Raw genomic sequence first — 19,808 nt, 5'->3', positions numbered from 1 at the left:
GTGTCCTCACTGAGGTGAGTTGACTGCTGCCGCTCTCCTGTCAACTCCGCCTGTGCCTCTCATGGCGCTGCAGTACAGGAGTCGAAAGGAGAGCACTCAGAGGTTGATTTATCGCATCTAGACTAGACACGATAAATCGATCCCCGCTGGATTGATTGCTGCCTGCCGATCTGGTGGGTAGTGAAGACATACCCTTATTTACATTCTGAGTGTGAAAGGAAGCATGCAGTAGTGTCATCCTTAAACATTCAAAAATCGAAAGATTTTTAAAAAGAATTAATTTGGGGTTGGGGTTTTTTTGCCTTTAGGCACTCAGGCTCTAAATAAAGCATATAATATTGTAAGAACTGTAATAAAATGAAGAGAGTTGGTAACATAGAGATGGTGGAGCAGTAACAGTAGCAAACACTCTGCGAGGGATACTACTTGCTAGACCAAAAATACTGAATTGAGGCATCTCTTGCTATTTATTATTGATCTTGGAAGTATTATTGTTCAGAACAATATCATTTTACACTTCAGGTGGTTGTATTTTATTAGTAATACATTTCCATTAATCCTGACAAGATGTGTTACTTCCAGGCATTTTTACGAAGTTTTTCTTTTCTTCCTTCCATAATTAATCATTATTCAGACACAAAAGTGCATTAAATAGCATTAAATATTTTACTTTAGTTTTATCACTGCAATAATAGATAGCATCTGAGAAAGATTTTTCTATAGATTTTAAAATCACAACAACTCTACAAAACAAGCAATGGATGAAATTATATTTTCAAGTGCAACAACAGAGAAACAAGCATACAATGGTATATTCAAATCATACTATTTGTTCTTTATCAGTGGATTTCTTAATGGTAAGAGGCAGTAAGGTCTAGTGGACTGGGCTAGAAGTAAGAATTGCTTAATTGTGGTCCATGCTCTGACATGGACTTGATGTAAGATATTGTGCAAAAGGCCAAATCTATCAAAAGTAGCTTCTAGTTTTGTAGGAGTCGATTTTTGTGAGGCCATATTTGAACACTTAGGACCCGATTCTCAGAGGTTCTGATCACCTACAACTCCTATTTAAGTCAGTGTTGCTGGCAGTATAGCTATAATATACTGCATACGTGTATACGTATATGTGCATTTATAAGCTAAATTCTGCTTTCAGCTATTGCAGCGTCAACACTGAATACTGTCACTGATTTAAGAAGAATTACATGACTTACACCATGGTAACGGAGATCAGAACAAGGTCCATAGATTTCAAGTAAACATGTAAAAGGAGTAAATGACTACAGGTGTAAGCAAGAGGAGAATCAGACCCACAGTACTGCTACTCAGACACCTTAATTCTACTGCGTAAGACACCCATTAACCTACGGCAGTGTGGGCCTCTGGATAGGACACATGACTGGGAGTTGGGAAACTAGGAATCTGTTCTTTGTCCTGCCACTGATCTGCTCTGTAACCTTAGAGAATTCATTTCATTCTTAGGAAAAACACATGATCCATCATGCTTGGGTCTGGACAGGTTTCTGCTGGAAGCAATTTCCAGTGCTCAAAGTCCAAGATTGTGAATGCCCTGCCACCAGCTCCCATGAGACCCACCTTCCCATCAACAAAGAGCACAGTAAGCTTAACTGAAAGAATAAAAAGGAAGGCCCATATACATATCTGCTAGAGAGATGAATCAAATTCATTACTTGTTCCCTGCAAGAGCAGGGTAAAAGTGTTTTTTAAACTTACACAGACATAAACTTTCAAGTTAACTAAAAAAGGAATCAGAATACAAATAAACAATGTAAAGGTATCTGTTCAAACTTCAGTATATTAAATACACTTGGACTACCAGTAAAAAAATCTGAGAAGGCAGGTGAAAAACTATTTATTTTTTTCACAGTAACAGCCGTGTTAGTCTGTATCCGCAAAAAGAAAAGGAGTCCTTGTGGCACCTTAGAGACTAACAAATTTCTTTGTGTAAGCATAAGCTTTCGTGAGCTACAGCTCACTTCATCATGCATCCGATGAAGTGAGCTGTAGCTCACGAAAGCTTATGCTCACACAAAGAAATCTGTTAGTCTCTAAGGTGCCACAAGTACTCCTTTTATTTATTTTTTAAATCTCCTGGTTTTTAAGCCAGTCTCATGAGTTTTGAATGGCTTGAACTGGCTATACTGCATGTGCTTAAGAATTCTGCTGAACGAGGAATGGATTTGCGTATGCTAAGCATGTTAAGTACTTAAGAGCTTTGTGTTTTCCATGCTGGTCTGCTTTAGGGGTGGTGTGGAGCTACCCACCCCAATGGAAGCTCCCAGAAACATGCTTTCTAGAGATCGTGGGTACACGGATGAACTTAGAATGATGAATCATCCCTTTATGCCCAGACAGCTGCTCCTCAAGCACAGGGATTGTGACTTCTCTGCGAGCTTGTTCTTCCCCCTATATTCACATACGGATCAGAGACAAATATGTATGCCAAAAGGCTTGGTCTGTGAGAACAAAGGAAGAATGAATTCCAGAGCTGAGGGCCCTCTGCAGAGAACACCTGGCCATCAGCCCAATAACATTTAAAATCTAGGGACTAACAAGCTTGAGCCCAGCAGCTGATCTCAAATATCCTGATGAGTCATTGGGAGAGGTAGTTTCTCAAGCAGTAAGCACCTAAAATATAGTACCTGATGTTTTATAGATCAAAGTCAGCTCCTTGAAATGTGCTAAGTGAATGGGAAGCCAGAGCAGTCCCTTACAACTAGATGATATCTGCTCCCTGCAGTGTTGACGCTGCAATAGCTGAAAGCAGAATTTAGCTTATAAATGCACATATATGTATACACGTATGCCGTTTATTATAGCTATAGTGCCAGCAACACTGACTTAAATAGGAGTCATAGGTGATCAGAATCTCTGAGAATCGGGTCCCAAGTGTTCAAATATGGCCGCACAAAAATCGACTCCTACAAAACTAGAAGCTACTTTTGATAGATTTGGCCTTTTGCACAATATCTTACATCACGTCTTATGTTTGAGTTAAATATATGCAAATACTAGAATCAAGTATAATTACACTGCTAAATTGAAGGTCTGACTTTTTAGTGCTTCTGATTGTATATTTAAGTCAATACTTACCAATAAAATAAAAAAAAATAATGAAAAGGTTAATAGAGGTGCACGGATCAAGAACGGCATAAAAATGGTGAAAAATGGGTTTTTCACCTTTACATTTATTTTCCAGATAAATATCATCTGAAATTTTCATCAGCTAAATTGCAAAAAGGAAGCCCTAATAACACATGATTAAAATGGGGAAATGACTGGGGATTTATGCTATCAGAATGCAGAATTTACCAAAGGCAAATAAATAAAACAGGAAGCAAGAAGGGATGGCAATATCAGTTAAAAATTCTATTGCTCAAAAGATATGATAAAAATATTTTTGCTGACATAGCCATTTGGCTAGAAGTCAAAGACAACAGAAATAGTCAGAGACGTGATATTCCTTAGACATTTCTATATACCACAGCAAGAGAAGGTAGAACAGGAAATATTTTCAGAGACAAGAGCTCTGAAAGAAAGCCAGAATTCTGATCATGGGAGCATTTTAATTACTTGGCTACTGAGTGGATAACAGTCATGCAAAAACTAAGAAAGGTAAATGTTTTCAGAGGTAGTGCAAGATTTTGTGAACAACCAACTTGGCTGGAGATTATATTAGAACTAATCCTAGGAAATGTGTCAAATGTGATAAATGAAGTTAGTGAACATTGAGGACCAGAAATTTCAAAATCTTTAGATTTGAAATATGTGGATAAGCAATAAAAGAAGTAAGATAAATGTTCTTGATTTTTCTTGTACGAAGCCTTTTTATGAGGAAATATAAAATGCTCTATGGAATTTTCATTAGAATTTTATATAAAAGAGATGCCTATTATAGGGAAATGAGAAATAATTAGGAAATAGTAGTAAGACTTTAATTGACTTTCATTCTAGCCAAGTCTAAACACACAAAAGGGCAAGAGAGACCAAACTGGCTAAAGCATTAAATAGATAGTCTAAGCAAAAAGAAGGTAGCTTTTAAAATTAAGAACAATATGGAAGAATGCAAGGTAAAACGATAATTACATTAGCAAAAAATTTAATGAAGACTAAGTTACAGTAATAGTTTAAATTAACAATAAAGTATTTTTCAAATATATTCACAGCCTCTTTTATACTGTTAAGAAGAACAGTGTGTTCTGTAATCACCAGATACTTTGGGTACCACACGTACACAATAGGTGTATTCCCCATGTTCATAGTATCAAGGTGATAGATGGACCTTGATTGGACTATTGTGCAAGTGTATAGAAGTAACAATCAACTTTGTTAGACGTATTAGAGAAAACCCATCTTGCCTGGGTATGGAAAACAAATCCAGAAAAGGATCCACACCACCCCTGGACTGTTCCTAGTCTATTGTCAAAGTTTTCTAGTCAATAACTCTGCTAGTCAATTAAAATTCATTGACCTAGTGTGCATTTTATTGGCTGGTAGAGCAAGTCAACTCACCCCAATCACAACTTAACACCTTCTGTTCGCTGTCAAGCTTTAATTTCCTCTCATTGTACCACTAACTCCACATCAACAATATTCTTAAATTTCACAGAATCATAGAAACGTAAGAATGGAAGGGACCTCGATCGGGCATCTAAGTCTAGTCCCCTGCATTGAGGCAGGACTAAGTATTATCTAGCCCTGAGGTTCTCAACCTTTTTCTTTCTGAGGCTCCTCCAACATGCTATAAACACGCCACGGCCCACAACTGTTTTTTTGCATATAAAAGCCAGGGCCAGCATTAGGGAGCAGCAAGCAGGGCAATTGCCCAGGGCCTCACACCACAGGGGGCCCCACAAAGCTAAGTTGCTCAGGCTTCTGCTTCAGCGCCAGGTGGCAGGCTCAGGGCCCCGGGGTTTAGCCTCACATGGCAGGGCTTCGGTTTTCTGCCCTGGGCCCCAGTGAGTCTAACACTGGCCCTGCTTGACAGACCCCCTGAAACCTCTGACCCCTGTTTGAGAACCACTGATCTAGACCATTCCTGACAGTCATTTGTCTAACCTGTTATTAAAAACTTATGACAACAGAGATTCCACAGCCTCCGTAGGTAATTTGTTACAGGACTTAACTACCCTTACAGTAAGGAAGTTTTTTCTAACATCTAACCTAAATTTACCTTGCTGCAATTTAAGCCCTTTACTTCTTGTTCTGTCCTCAGTGGTTAAGGAGAACAATTTGTCACTCTCCTCTTTAACAATCTTGTACATACCTTTGAAAACTGTTATTCACCTCCCACACCTCCCGTCTTCCCTTCTCCAGACTAAACTAACCTAGTTTTTCCAATCTTTCCTTGTATGTCATGTTTTCTAGACCTTTCAACATTTTTGATGCCCTCCTCTGGTCTTTCTCCAATTTGACCACATCTTTCCCAAAGTATGGTGCCCAGAACTGGACACAATACTCCAGTTGAGGCCTTCTCAGTGCTGAATAGAGTGGAAGAATTACTTCTCATGTCTTGCTTAAAATGCTCCGGCTAATACATCCTAGAATGATGTTTCTTTTTTTTGTAACAGAATTACATTGTTGACTCATATTTAGTTTGTGATCTACTATAACCCCGATCCTGCTCTGCGGTACCCCTCCTAGCCAGTTACTCCCCATTTTGTATTTGAGAATTGATTATTCCTTCCAGAGAAGGACTTTGCATTTGTCCTAATTGAATTTCATCCTATTTAATTCAGACCATTTCTCCAGTTTGTCAAGATCGTTTTGAATTCAAACCCTACCATGAGGCTTGAAATGATGATGATCAAAGTGACATTTCACTCAAACGGAACACACTGAAAGAGAAAAATAAATATCCCTCTCCCAGTCACTGAACATGTACCTATATTAGCACTGGAGGGGATTTCTTGGGCCATCTAATCCAGTCCTTACACAAGTGCAAAAATTTCTTCATTCTACTTCTCTGAATGTAAAATCTAAATGTGCCCTGAAAACAAGTTGCCTCAACAACTGCACATAGTAGATTATTTCCCAACTTATTTTGTATATATGTCGGAGCTGAAATATAATGTTAAGCAGAAAATCATGGGATCTTCAAGCCTGATTCTCTAGTTTATTAACCATTCTTTAAGGACTCTAAAACTATTAAAGATTATCTAATGAATATAAAGAACTACTTCTATTTAATCCGGTCACTTTCCACTGCCTAAGAAGCTCACCTTTCATACTTTTCGTGACTGATTTCTAAAACACAGGTCTCATTTGTAGAACATAAATGGACCATGTTGAAATGATTCCTCATTATTTCCTTCCATCTCTTCTTCTGCCATTCATTGCATGCTCTTCTCTTTTTTCCTTTTGTAATGTGGTTATATTTTCCATCTCTCCTGTTCTGTTCATTTTCTATTACATACTACCTCCCAATTCTCCAGTACTTTAGTTTTTAAATGTGTACTAATCGCTGGCCTGCCTTCCCCCTACTGTGCTGAAAGAAAGAAAGGCCTTCAGAAAGCACTTCAGAAAGAAAGGCCTCCTCTCAACATGCAACTACAATTAGGCACAGTGGCAGAAAGGTAGCAGAGCAAGAGCCCAAGCCTATGCTTGAAGCTGATCATATTTTTTAGAAATGAAACATGTCAGGGTATTCTAAAAATAGCAGATCTGCAACTTCCAAGCAGGTATTCTTTGGCTTATTTACAAAAAAAATTTCCTCCTCAGTCTCCCTGCTCCCTAAAAATCTCCAAATAAAAGCTCACAAACTGTATTTGAGTGAGAAAGATAAAAATATGGTCTCAAATGGAATAAGAAAAAACATGGCCATGTATCTGGTCAGAGCAGTCAATACTGTATTTTATAATGTGGCATCTACAAGCTCAGCCCTTATTCTTCCCCTCAAAAACCTGAAATTCCTGTTATTGTTAGTATAGGTATATTGCATTTCCTTGCCATGTTGGACAATATCATAGCTAACGTGCTTGGTTGATACTCTATCCCAGTACAACTGCCCCTGCCTTTGCAGAAGGGACCAGATGCGACCTCTGCAGCAGCATTCTCCCTTCCTTGTGGTGGGGACAAAATTAGGAAAGATGGATACTCAACAGCAACATTACTGAAGCAGCAGCAGTTCAGCTGAGGGAAGGGAACCAGCATAGCCACATACGGGGGTAACCATACATAAAGAACAGCACCTAATTCTGCAAGTTTGGAGGTGTTTTGCCCAGAGAATACCTTATGTAAAAAGGATTAGGAGGCTAGATGTGTAGTCCCAGAAACCTCTCTTCACTAGAGAGGATGGCTCTAGAGAACACAGAGGGTGAACACAGTGCAGTTTTTTGCCTGCTCTATGGGGTCCCCTTCCAATGGTTTTTCTGCTTGAAGGGGCAATCTAGCTCTGCACACTGATTGATTCTAAAGACAACATGGTGCAGTATAATGCAATTAAACAGCAACAGTTTTTTGGATAAAGGGGAAATGTTTGTGCTCCAATCTATAATCCAGGGGTGGCCAAACTTACTGACCCTCTGAGATATGACAATCTTCAGAAGTTCGAGAGATGGATCGCACCTGCCGGGCTCAGGGCTTCAGCCTTGCAGGAGGCACCTGCCAGGGCTCAGGGCTACAGCCCTGTTCCTGCTGAAGCCCCAAGCCTCGACAGGTGCTTCCGGTGGGGCTGAAGCCTCAAACCCCCCCATCCCTGCTAGCCAGAGGAGATGTGTGAGGGGTGCACATGGAGTCACATGTCCAGCTCCCTCACGATTTTTGCTATGGTTTGCTGGCCCTGCTCGGTCACATGGTGCTGCTGGGCCCCTTCCCTGCACAGCAGCTGCTGGAGCTGGCAAGCTGGGAGCTGCGGCCATGGGGAGAGCCAGCAGCAAATAGCTGGGAGCTGCAGGGAGAGCCACTGCTTTTGCTTCTGCCTCTCCCTGCAAAGCTAAAGTAGTGCCCCCTCCCTGCAGCTCCCAGCTGTTTGCAGCTGCCTGTCCACAAGGAGCTAACACCTGGGAGCTGCAGGGAGGGGGCACTGAGGGGTAAGCGCGGGGGGGAGGGTATGCGTGCCTGGTAGGGCATGACTCAAACTGTTGGGGGAGCCAAACCTTTAAATTGTGCCCACCCCCTCCACCCCCCCCCCCCCCGAGTCACAACAGACACCAGTCAGCTCTGGCAGAAACCCCTAGCCCCACCATTCCGCTGCAAGGCAGAAGCCCCGAGCTCCACACCACCAATCTGGTAGGTGGAGAATGTGGGGGAGATCATGGGTTACTCCATGAGCCGCACTTTAACTGTGAAAGAGCTGATGTGGCTCACGAGCCGCGGTTTGACCACTCATGCTGTAATCCATAGCAGTAGCAGCAAGTACACCTCTACCCCGATATAACGTGACCCGATAGAACACGAATTCGGATATAACGCAGTAAAGCAGTGCTCCGGGTGGGCAGGGCTGCGCACTCCGGTGGATCTAAGTAAGTTTGATATAATGCGGTTTCACCTATAAAGCGGTAAGATTTTTTGGCTCCCGAGGACAGTGTTATATCGGGGTAGAGGTGTATAACAAATAGAGTAAACACACAATCAAAGTAGAAGATCGTCACCTAATTCCATCCTGATTCTATATAATGGCTGCAAGTTGTAAGTTATTCAGAAACATTAATAAAAATGATGTAATCTATAGTGTGGTTTATTTTTAAGGGAGGTCAACGTGCTGTGCCGTGCTGTACTTATTGTATTAGACATGCAGTAGAAATCTGTCTGATACTAATTACATTGGCTAAAATTACAGTAAGAAAATATTTGATGTAAATATTTGTTTTTGCTCCTATAGAAAAACTGAATCGTGTTTATTCTAATTCTTTATTAGGAAAATAAATGCTAATATATTTTGATACTAAAATGAAACAACACAAACTTACTAGTGCATTAGATCTGTAGCATGAGAATAGGAATGGTGTTTCTGTTCATTTCAGCTCAACTCACTCTGCCTTTGAGATTGTGTGCACATTCTCTATGGTAATATATGCATATTCTTTATATAATCATAAAGTAGTGTTTCCCCATGGTCATTTAAATCTGGATGCTAGCCTGGACCAACCCAAATCCCAGTGCACAAATCCCTTGCTATAGAAGTTTTATCTGTATACCTGAGCATATCACATAGTCTCTGATGAACCATAAAAATTACTTTTGAAAAAGTCAACACACAAGTCACTCGTCCACAAATTGGGGCCTTTAACAGAAAGCATCTCTTTCCTAAAGGCTCCAAACCCTAAAACTTTGCAATATTTCCTATTATTTAGTCATCTTAAATCCACAAACATGCTACAAAAGAAATGAGCTAATGGGGAAGCTTTAACAGGCGTCAACACCATTTGTGCCCAGATCTTTGGCACATGAAATGTCAGGGTTGCTGGGGACAGGACTTATGTTCATGTGCTCTCTGAACTGACTTCCTGGTTTGTGGGTGTCAATCTTGGTACAAGAAGGACTTTAAATGCATTTAGAGCTCTAATAATCTTTCACATCGGGTCTGACAGATCATTGCACCCTTCAAGACAACCTGGAGGATGACCAGGAAGGACTTGACAAAGTCACTGCACACACACTGCCACACAGCTAATTGGTCAGGGATGTGTAGCCGCCTCCAGTCCTTTTCAGTGTCTCGCCAAATGAGGTGGTGCTCAGTACCAAAGACTTCAGTGCTGAGATGCCTAGGGCATCATGGACTAGGTGTACCACTCAGTCTCCTGCCTTGGTGGTAAAGCTACATTGTTGGATTTCGAGAAAATGTGGGTCTGCACCAATGCAAGCAGTGCCAACAACAGCAGAGGTACCCATTCCCAAAGGCAACTCAGATTTATGTTTCAAGTAACTCTCCTTCAAAGCACCCTAGGCTGGCATCTTGCCAGATATATGGGGGTTTCTTTGTGGCCAGAGGTCCCTTCAGAAGGGAGAAGAGTCATTCTCTGAAACACTTGAGTGCCTTCGGTGACATATGAAATTAGATCTGACATCCCCATACAGAAGTGATCCAGAAAATGTGAATATCCATTAATGATGTTCATGCAGCACAGACACTCCTCGAAGCTGCTACAAAACAGAAAGACTGGAGCTGAATAGGAGCAAAGGCTTCATCAGAGACGCAAAGCAAGAAAGTGAGATAAAGCAAAAAATGCCACAGAAAATTGCATCCAAGTGCCAAGAAGAAAAACAGCAAAGCACTGAGCAAAAATGGCAAAGTGCTAAAAACTATATCAAAGAACTTCGTACTCAAAATAAAACACAGGCCATGGTATGAAAGTTGTTTCAAGATCTTTGGCAGCTGGAGAATGGTTGTCAATGATGTTCCTGGGCTAGTGGCAGAGAAAGAGCTGCAGAAATAACAATTACGATGAAAAGAAGCAGACCTGACTGTAGGATCAGGTGGACGCAGCACAAAGATATCCAAACCCACTGAGGTTGAAAGGAGTAAGTTCAGCTGGAGAGGCACAGGTTCCTGCAGGTATTTTTGGGACATTGCAAGGGCAACAGTTAAGCTCAAGGGGGGTCAGCACAAAACATGTGTGGTGTAAGTGGTTCCACACACCATTGTTCCACCTCCTTGTGTTGGGGTGTGGCATTGCAGGCACTCCCTGCTTCAGTTTACAAAGTGTGACAGCTAATCCCGAATAGGGCGGTGTGCCGTAAACTCAGCATACCATCTTTAAATGGTTAAATAATCTGGTTGTCCGTGCCTTTAAACAAACAAATGTAAAAGGCAGATGCTTCACTGCAGCACTTCTAAGCCCAGGACCCAAACTGCCCTTGGAGTGCTGGGTTAGCACAGAAGAGCTCCTCCTCTGTCCCAGTTTCACCCAGCAGACCACTCAGAGTAAGCAGGCAAGCCTTCTTAACTGGCCTGCTGTCTTCCTATTGGCCTGTGTCACCTCCAGGAGGACTAAATCTCATTGGTGGCCTGGCCCAAGTGGATTTTCCTTAAGCAGGGGATGTCAGGGTGATGATGCCTTCAGCAAGGGGCTGAGACAGAGTGATAGCCACCACCACATAGGTGGATAGTGGCTCTGACCCCTTCTCACTACTGCTGTCACGAGGGGACAAAACTTTTAAGAGCTTTGGGGAGTATCACCCGATCTGTGCTAAGGAACTGACCCAGGACTGCTAATTGGTTAGTATAAGCATGTATTTAATTATATTATACACACGAATGAATGTCACCTTCAAAACTGGCAAAAATTATCTAACCAATATGTATTTTTCTTAATTACTGTTCTTACTGATAAGATTTTCTTTTAGCTAATTATATAAGATACTTGAACAAATTTCATTAGGAAGTCAAGCTACATTTGGCTAAGTCCCAACATCTTATGATTGTCTCATTGAATTCTGGTACTATTTATACAACAAACAATTTTCAAAATTCTTCTAAAATGTAAGGTTAAGACTGCTGACATAATGTCAATTCAACACAGCCGTTAAGTGGGTCACTCATTAGAGCAACTGTCTCCAGAGAAAGAGAAAAGCCAGTCTGAAGCAATTACAAATAACCCTTCATTGTTAAGCAGGTTCATATTTCTTCAAGAGAAATGATTATTAATTATCAACAAACTTTTACCTAAAAGTAAACTCAACTGTATAAAAGATAGTATTAGAAGAATAAAAAACAACTATAGGTGAATTGGGAGAGGAAATATGATTAGCTCTGGACAACAACCTTAACTATTGTTTCGTTTTGATGACTAATAGAACACTTTGTAACTGGAAGCTTTCACTACTAAGAATTTATGCAACCAGCCATTGCAGGTAGCATGATGTTATAAAAAGGATATGCTTTCAATGTCACAATGTCCTCATTACTTAAGAGTTAACATTTACAGTGTTTACTGATGAAAATTATTTCAAGGCTTTCATATAGTGAGAGATAAACCAGTTCAAATAAAAACAGAATGGATCAAATATTTTCAGGGTTTGAAAATGTTCAGTTAATTAAAAAAGTGTACTCCTATAAACTTTCTATTTTATCTAGGAACAGAAGCAGATATATAAAAATAACATGAGAGGGTGGCTTTTCTTTTGATTTTTCTGAACAAGACAAAAATCAGGAACAACTGTACATTTCGTAAGATTCTTATGTCCTTTTCTCACAAGAGCTCTCTAGCCTGATTTCCAGATAGGAGAGATTAAAAGAACATGGAGAATTCTTTTGTTCAGCATATACACTGAAACTTAATGTGGTTTGAACATCATTAATAATGGTAATGCAAAGATTTCTAAACTGGAATTCTATCCACTTAAATTGATGTCTTGTCAGATAGAGCTTCCAATATATGTTCATTTAACTAAAAAGTTACATCATCAAACTATATCCCATATAATACCAACTTTGTTAATGCTGATAAGAGGTATGATTTAAAATAAGAAGTTGTTTCTATTTACCTTCTGGACATTGACAACTGAATCCACTGATATTGGAAAAGCAGGTACCTCCATTTCTGCATGGCTCTTGGCTGCAGTGATCAATCTCTGACTGACATAGTTCTCCAGTGTAACCTATATCATAATTCAAATGTTTTAGAAAGTGAAGAAAAATTAAAGTTTTATTACCAAATTTGCCATTATATCATTTAAATAGCAGTAAGTGAGTTTCCTTGAATAATATTACCCAGAGATGAGAAATAGTATTCATGACAATCTCTCAATATTCAAATTTTCATTAAAACATTCAATTAATAAGAACCTCGGTTCCAGCAACATAAATCAAAATTCAAATACAGTGATACTATCAAATTGTATTTTACCAACAGCAATATTCTAACTGCATTAGTGTATATGGGGTTGTGCAACCACAAAGAACTTCAAATGAATTTCAATTTTATTTTTAATTTGAACACAAAAAACCTCTAGGGAGACTTTAAACAAGACTTTAAAGTCATTCTGAATTATTTGTGTATGCTGAATGACTGTCATTTGTTCCCACTTCTGAGCCTCAGAGAGGATTGTTTATTTTAAGTGAGAAATGTGGAGACACGATCACCACAGTTGTAAATTCTGCCAAAAACAAGCTCCTTAAAGTTCTCAAGCGACAGATTGCAAGTGCAGTGTGGGGCACATCTACACAGTGAGGCAATGCACATTATAAGGGTGTGATTTCTAAAACCAATAAAGTATTGCACATTAATTGGTCTGTGTAGACCCTGCTGGTACGCACTAAAAGTTCCCTAGTGAGCTTTAATCTAGTGTTGTTTGAAACAGTATTACATTAATGCGCATTAGGGAACTTTTAGAATGCACCGGCAGGGTCTCTGTCATAAATATAAAGGGAAGGGTAACCACCTTTCTGTATACAGTGCTATAAAATCCCTCCTGGCCAGAGGCAAAACCCTTTCACCTGTAAAGGGTTAAGAAGCTAAGGTAACCTAGCTGGCACCTGACCCAAAATGACCAATGAGAGGACAAGATACTTTCAAATCTCGAGGTGGGGGAACAAAGGGTCTGTCTGTCTGTGTGATGCTTTTGCCGGGAACAGATCAGGAATGCAGCCTCACAACCCCTGTTAGTTAGTAAGTAATCTACATAGAAAATGAGTTAGATTTCCTTTTGTTTAATGGCTGGTAAAATAAGCTGTGCTAAATGAAATGTATATTCCTCTTTTTGTGTCTTTTTGTAACTTAAGGTTTTGCCTAGAGGGATTCTCTATGTCTTGAATCTGATTACCCTGTAAGGTATTTACCATCCTGATTTTTCAGAGGTGATTCTTTTACCTTTTCTTTAATTAAAATTCTTCTTTTAAGAACCTGATTGCTTTTTCATTTTTCTTAAGATCCAAGGGTTTGGGTCTGTGTTCACCTGTACAAATTGGTGAGGATTCTTATCAAGCCTTCCCCAGGAAAGGGGATGTAGGGCTTGGGGGGATATTTTGGGGGAAGACATCTCCAAGCGGGCTCTTTCCCTGGTCTTTGTGTAAGACGCTTGGTGGTGGCAGCCTAGGGTTCAAGGACAAGGGAAAGTTTGTACCTTGGGGAAGTTTTTAACCTAAGCTGATAAGAATAAGCTGAGGGGGCCTTTCATGCAGGTCCCCACATCTGTACCCTAGAGTTCAGAGTGGGGAAGGAACCTTGACAGTCTCCATGGGCCAATTAATGCAGAACACATTAGTGCATGTTACCCCATGGTGTAGATATACCCATAATGTCAATTGATTGTTAACTTGCTTTTTCCCATATGCTTGAAGACATTATAGTAGGTTCAGAATAAGGACTAAACATGGAAATAACAATCTAAGTAATGAAATACTCCAAACTCAAATCCTATCACAAGTACCACACATTTCTCATTCGATGTTTAAAATGATTTCTTTTGTTTCTACTAATTCTCTAGGGATTTGTGTGTAAAGAGAAAAGTACTGCATGTTACACACCTGATTGTTACCAAGTATGATAGTGAAATACTTAAAGTTAATTGGTGGTAAAAAAGAAAAAAAGGAATTTTTATCACCATATATTATCCTTGTCAAAGTCTACAATCCCCAGTTATGTCAAATGGAATTGTGTGTATTGATCTAGGGCAATATGTGGTCATCAGTTTACCATAGACTAGTGGGAGGAAGTGTAGTCTAATGTCTCGAGCATAAGACTGTGAATCAGGAGACTGAGTTCTAATCCCCCTTCTACCACTGACTTGGTGTTTTGACACTGGGCAAGTCACTTAAGGGGTCTTGTGTGTCAGTTTCTCCATCTGTAAAATGCTTGCCCATATCTGTAAAGTGACATGAGATCTACAGTTGAAAAGTGCTCAGGATTAATCATTGTTATCATATGAGAATAAATACATATAAATATACTAAAATAGATTTAAATACTTGAGGTACCAATGGGTCTAAACCAGAACAGCATAGCTAAAGTTCCCTGAACTCTAGGTATGTGGATATAGAACCAAATGTGTATTTCACCTTCTACACTGGCATTTCTCTATTACTGGGAAAAACCAAACCATTATATGTTAAGACTCTAGAGAATTTCAAATCCAGGTCTGGATTAGAATTTTGTTTATTGGGCCTATTCAGAGACAAAATGTGAATATCTATGAACTTTGGAGAAGTTCAGATCTGAATCTGTTTCCAGATACGAGCTTCATGATTTGGGCCGCACTCGAATTTGAGAGTTACATTAGCATTAAGTAGTACAGTCTTATCAAACACAATGCACTTTCTTTTCTTTCTTTCCTATCAAACGTTTCAAGATTTTTAAAAATATATATATACTCAATCAGAAATCTAATTCTTGAACATAGTCATAGCCTGAATCCCCCACGGGGGGTTCTCCATCATCTCTCTTTATAATTATGTTTCTAGGCACAGGTACTAATACTATGCTGTGTAATTTTGGAACTAGCGTCAGGAATTCTAATAGGGGCAGAAGGCACTAGACCTGCTTGGACTGTTTTCCTCATGCAGAATAGATATTCCTTAGTTATTGATTGGATCATTTTTTATATAAAGTGTTTAACATTTAAAAGCCTACTGGGCAGACTTACACTTAAAATTACATCAACAGGCTTGAATAGGTGTAAGTCAGCATTGAATTTGGCCCCAAAGGTGTACAACTTCTAGAATTCTACACCAGGTAAGATTTCTAAGATTTTCCTCTTCTCTGTGTTTTCTTTGAATTTTCACATGGTATCGTGAGCCAAATTCTGTTCCTCTGTTCTCCAGCATGAATACAGAATAACTCTCTTGTATCTGCATTAACACCACAACTGGCATCTAGGTTCAACAAAAAAACTAAGGAATCTCCCATAGGTGGTTCGTCTAGGTCAGGGCTAGGTTACACAGCAGAGCAATGAGAGGAAGCTTGCGCTGTCAACTGTTTGTTACCATGCCCATACTGTGGATGAACAGTAGATTTCAGTATTTACAACTGACAATGGTGATGAGCACTTAATGAACATAACACTTACAAAAAGACAACAAGCACAAGGAACCACAGAACACTGTTGGCCAAGTAATTTTCTTTTGATATACATATTCCAGTGTTTCAAGTTCTCTCTCACATTCATAGGATTATTTTTCTGAAGCACAGTGCAGTAGTGAATATGCTTACTTCATTTTCAGTTATGGCCATCTTCAGAAGTGTAAGTTTGTGAAAATAAAAATTACATTGGAATTCACTGCGTGATTGGAAAAACTTTAGTCAAATGAGGGACATGTAATTGCATGGCTCTGCAACTTGCTAAAAGAATCAGCTGGATTTGCTGAGACTGTCATAACAACCTGGAACAAATCACACCATAAAGATGACATTTTATTGTCAGCTTTATGAAAACAAATATATTCCCTCTAATTAACAAGTACATTGCATGTATTCTTCTACTGAAAGAAAATATTCTTTTGGTCTTTAACAGCCAATACTGAGTGCTGCAAATTAACAGTTTCCTAAATGAGTCATACTACAAAAAAGCAGCTTGTCAGTCAGACACATTTTAAAAATCTTTGTTCCTGTACATTTTGTGCTGTTACAAATCTCTGTACCATTTTCTTGTAGCAAGGTTATGGCAACATGGTACGTCACAGATACAATGGGTCCTGAAAGCTTTCAAAAATGAGGAGTTTATAGTATATTCTATTTTTAGTTTCCATTTCCTCTACTAGCTTCAAATATGCAGTGAAGGGAATCTGTTAGAATCTTTTCTCAAAGAAATAACATGAAGACCACCAGTTTCCACTTTTCATTTCTTGATATACTGACATATGTTCTAGTAGAAAATCTAGTGAACACTAGATGAAGCAAGCAGTGATAGTCATTCCAATTACTACAAAAACAGTAGATTTCAAAAAACAAAAGCAGAAATTTACAAGGAGAAAAAAAACCTCCGAAAAAGCCAAACCCAACACATTTTAACAAATGTCTGAAGAAACAGGGCTAAATTCTTCAATGGCACAAATGAGTCCTACTCCAGTGGCTTCAATGAAGTTGAACCCACTTACCCCATAACTGAATTTTCCCCAAGGAGAACGTGCGAGCCTAGGAATGTAAGTCCAAGACAAGAATCAGAGTGAAACGAAAAATCTTTGAAAACATGAATGGATAACAACAACAAGGCAGGGTAAGAAAAATTAAGTAAGACTGAATTGTCATATTTATGGGCCCCGCCTTAGTACTAATGAAATCAATGGCAATGTTCCCACTAACTTCGCTCTCTCTTTTTTATATATTTATTTTTAGGGAGTCAGGGAAGAGTGGTGATCAGCCACAGAAAGAATCTATGATATCTGGCTAACTTTATAAAAAAAATCAGTTTCTAAACTTCCTTGTTTTGTATGGGATCAGAAATATCACAAGTAGTATGAAACACACATAATTTGTGAGATTACTGAAACATAACCCAACTAAAGCCAGGATACAATAGAAATCTCATATAGAAACTTTCTTGTGAGCTTCACTATTCAATATATCAGGCAAAAGATTTAGATTAAGGTTAGAGCATTACATTTCAATGGGAAGTTTGACTGGGTGAGTGGATGATATGATCAGGCCCAACTTCAGGCAAGTTTTGGGTAAATATATGAATTTTTGGCTACTTCTACAAGCCCAGCCACAGCAAATCTCTGAACCTTTCTAGAGGATGAATGCACAAACCACTACTCAAACAAGTAGCTCCACTGAAGGACTTGGCTCAAGGTTTGCACATCGCTAAAATGTGGGATCCATGAAGCAGAATTTGGATATTTGTTTTTGCCTTATAAATAGTTAATTTTTGAGAATTACTACTAATTGCCATTTACAAAATAAGTTCACATAAAGATAATTTAGTCTAATATTACATTTTAAAGAGGAATTTAAATAGGTATTTATATGCTTATGCCTATACAGTATATAAAAATACATTTTCAAGTGTCTTCTCCAAGTTACGGACAATTTTATGGTTAATGAATTCTGAATACATTGTATCCACTATGACTTAACTGTAGGGATTTTTCAAGTCACTCAATTTCTAGTTCATTTCCAGTCTAATCTTTCTCTTCTTAACTGTCCTTTGCCGTTAATAGAATTTAAAGCATTACGTAATTATATTTACATATCTTACTCGTAAAAGAGACAGCTGGATCAGTCTGTATATTTATGAAATATAATGGAGAAGAATATATTTGTATAGGGAGGTCATATCTCATTTCCAGCATGGTTTAAGTATAAATTCAAGTCATTAAATGAAACCCATATGCAAATTAGTTTGGGGCTGCACATACAAAATAGTTAAACTAAGCAAAGGGAGAGAGAGAGACTGGAAATCCAGAGGCATAAAAAGCAGCATATTTAGATGATGGGTGGGGATGCAAGATAGCTACCTTAAGTCATCTTTGTATACTGCAATTTCTGGGTTGGTATCCTAGCATAAGTTAGAGCAGTTAGAAGGTTGCTCTAGCTTGAACTGGCTGCCAACAGCCCGTGTTGACAGTACAAGAGCCTGGGATTAGTGGGGCATATGGATGCCCAGCTCATTTCCCCTACTTTGATTACATGAGAACAGTCATACTAGGTCAGACTTAAAGGTCCACCTAGCCCAGTATTCTGTCTCCGATGGTGGCCAATGCCAGGTGCTTCAGAGGGAATGAACAGAACAGATTGCAGGGTGGAGAGTGATGTAGGTGCTGCTATACCTGCATTACACCCTGATAGATCCCCTTACACTGAGACAATTCTTCCAAGGCCAACAGTGCTGGCTGTAAGGCCACTTTGAATAATCTATTACTCCTGGTTCAATTTATTGATTATTCCATCTGACTTTCATCACAAGGTTTCAACTATCTTCAGAACTAACTGTTAACTTCTATATTATGCACAGTTCCAGGGCTTGATTCTGCAAGCACTATATGTGTGGAACTTCCATTGACTACAAAAGGAATTTCATGATTAGAGGATTTACAGAATATGTTCCACAGTATCAAAAATTCCAACGGATGATCCTTCTGGGCTAAATTCTACACTTAGATACTTCTATGCCACAACACTGACTTCAAAATTTAGCATACATTTTATAAAACTAGACACTTTTAACCACTTCTGTCAAGGTTCCTTCCCCACTCTGAACTCTAGGGTACAGATGTGGGGACCTGCATGAAAAACCCCCTAAGCTTATTTTGACCAGTTTAGGTTAAAACTTCCCCAAGGTACAAACGATTTTACCTTTTGTCCCTGGACTTTTTTACTGCCACCACCAAGCATCTAACAAATATAACAGGGAAAGAGCCCGCTTGGAAACGTCTTTCCCCCCAAAATCCCCCCCAAGCCCCACACCCCCTTTCCTGGGGAAGGCTTGATAAAAATCCTCACCAATTTGTACAGGTGAACACAGACCCAAACCCTTGGATCTTAAGAACAATGAAAAAGCAATCAGGTTCTTAAAAGAAGAATTTTAATTAAAGAAAAAGTAAAAGAATCACCTCTGAAAGATCAGGATGGTAAATACCTTATAGGGTAATCAAATTCAAAACATAGAGAATCCCTCTAGGCTAAACCTTAAGTTACAAAAAGACACAAAAACAGGAATATACATTCCATTCAGCACAACTTATTTTATCAGCCATTTAAACAATACAGAATCTAACGCATATCTAACTAGATTGCTTACTGACTTTTCACAGGAGTTCTGACCTGCATTCCTGCTCTGGTCCCGGCAAAAGCAACACACAGACAGAGAGAACTCTTTGTCCCCCCCGCATCTAGCTTTGAAAGTATCATGTCTCCTCATTGGTCATTTTGGTCAGGTGCCAGCGAGGTTGTCTTAGCTTCTTAACCCTTTAC

The 19,808-nt window shown here is 39.2% G+C and overlaps 1 protein-coding gene across 2 annotated transcripts in view; it reads right to left on the bottom strand.

Moving 5' to 3' along the window:
* The window catches only part of DNER (delta/notch like EGF repeat containing), a 267,056-nt gene that overhangs the window by 49,793 nt on the left and 197,455 nt on the right, over positions 1 to 19,808 (bottom strand). For both annotated transcript variants that reach the window (XM_074963860.1, XM_074963861.1), the window contains exon 7: positions 12,448 to 12,561. In XM_074963860.1, the coding sequence (XP_074819961.1) occupies positions 12,448 to 12,561 (114 nt within the window). The remainder of the gene's footprint in view (positions 1 to 12,447; positions 12,562 to 19,808) is intronic.

The sequence above is a fragment of the Natator depressus genome, chromosome 9 (genome assembly GCF_965152275.1).
Source record: "Natator depressus isolate rNatDep1 chromosome 9, rNatDep2.hap1, whole genome shotgun sequence".
NCBI lineage: Eukaryota > Metazoa > Chordata > Testudines > Cheloniidae > Natator > Natator depressus.
Note: the sequence above shows the minus strand (reverse complement) of the source record. Positions and strands in the feature narration are given on the sequence as shown.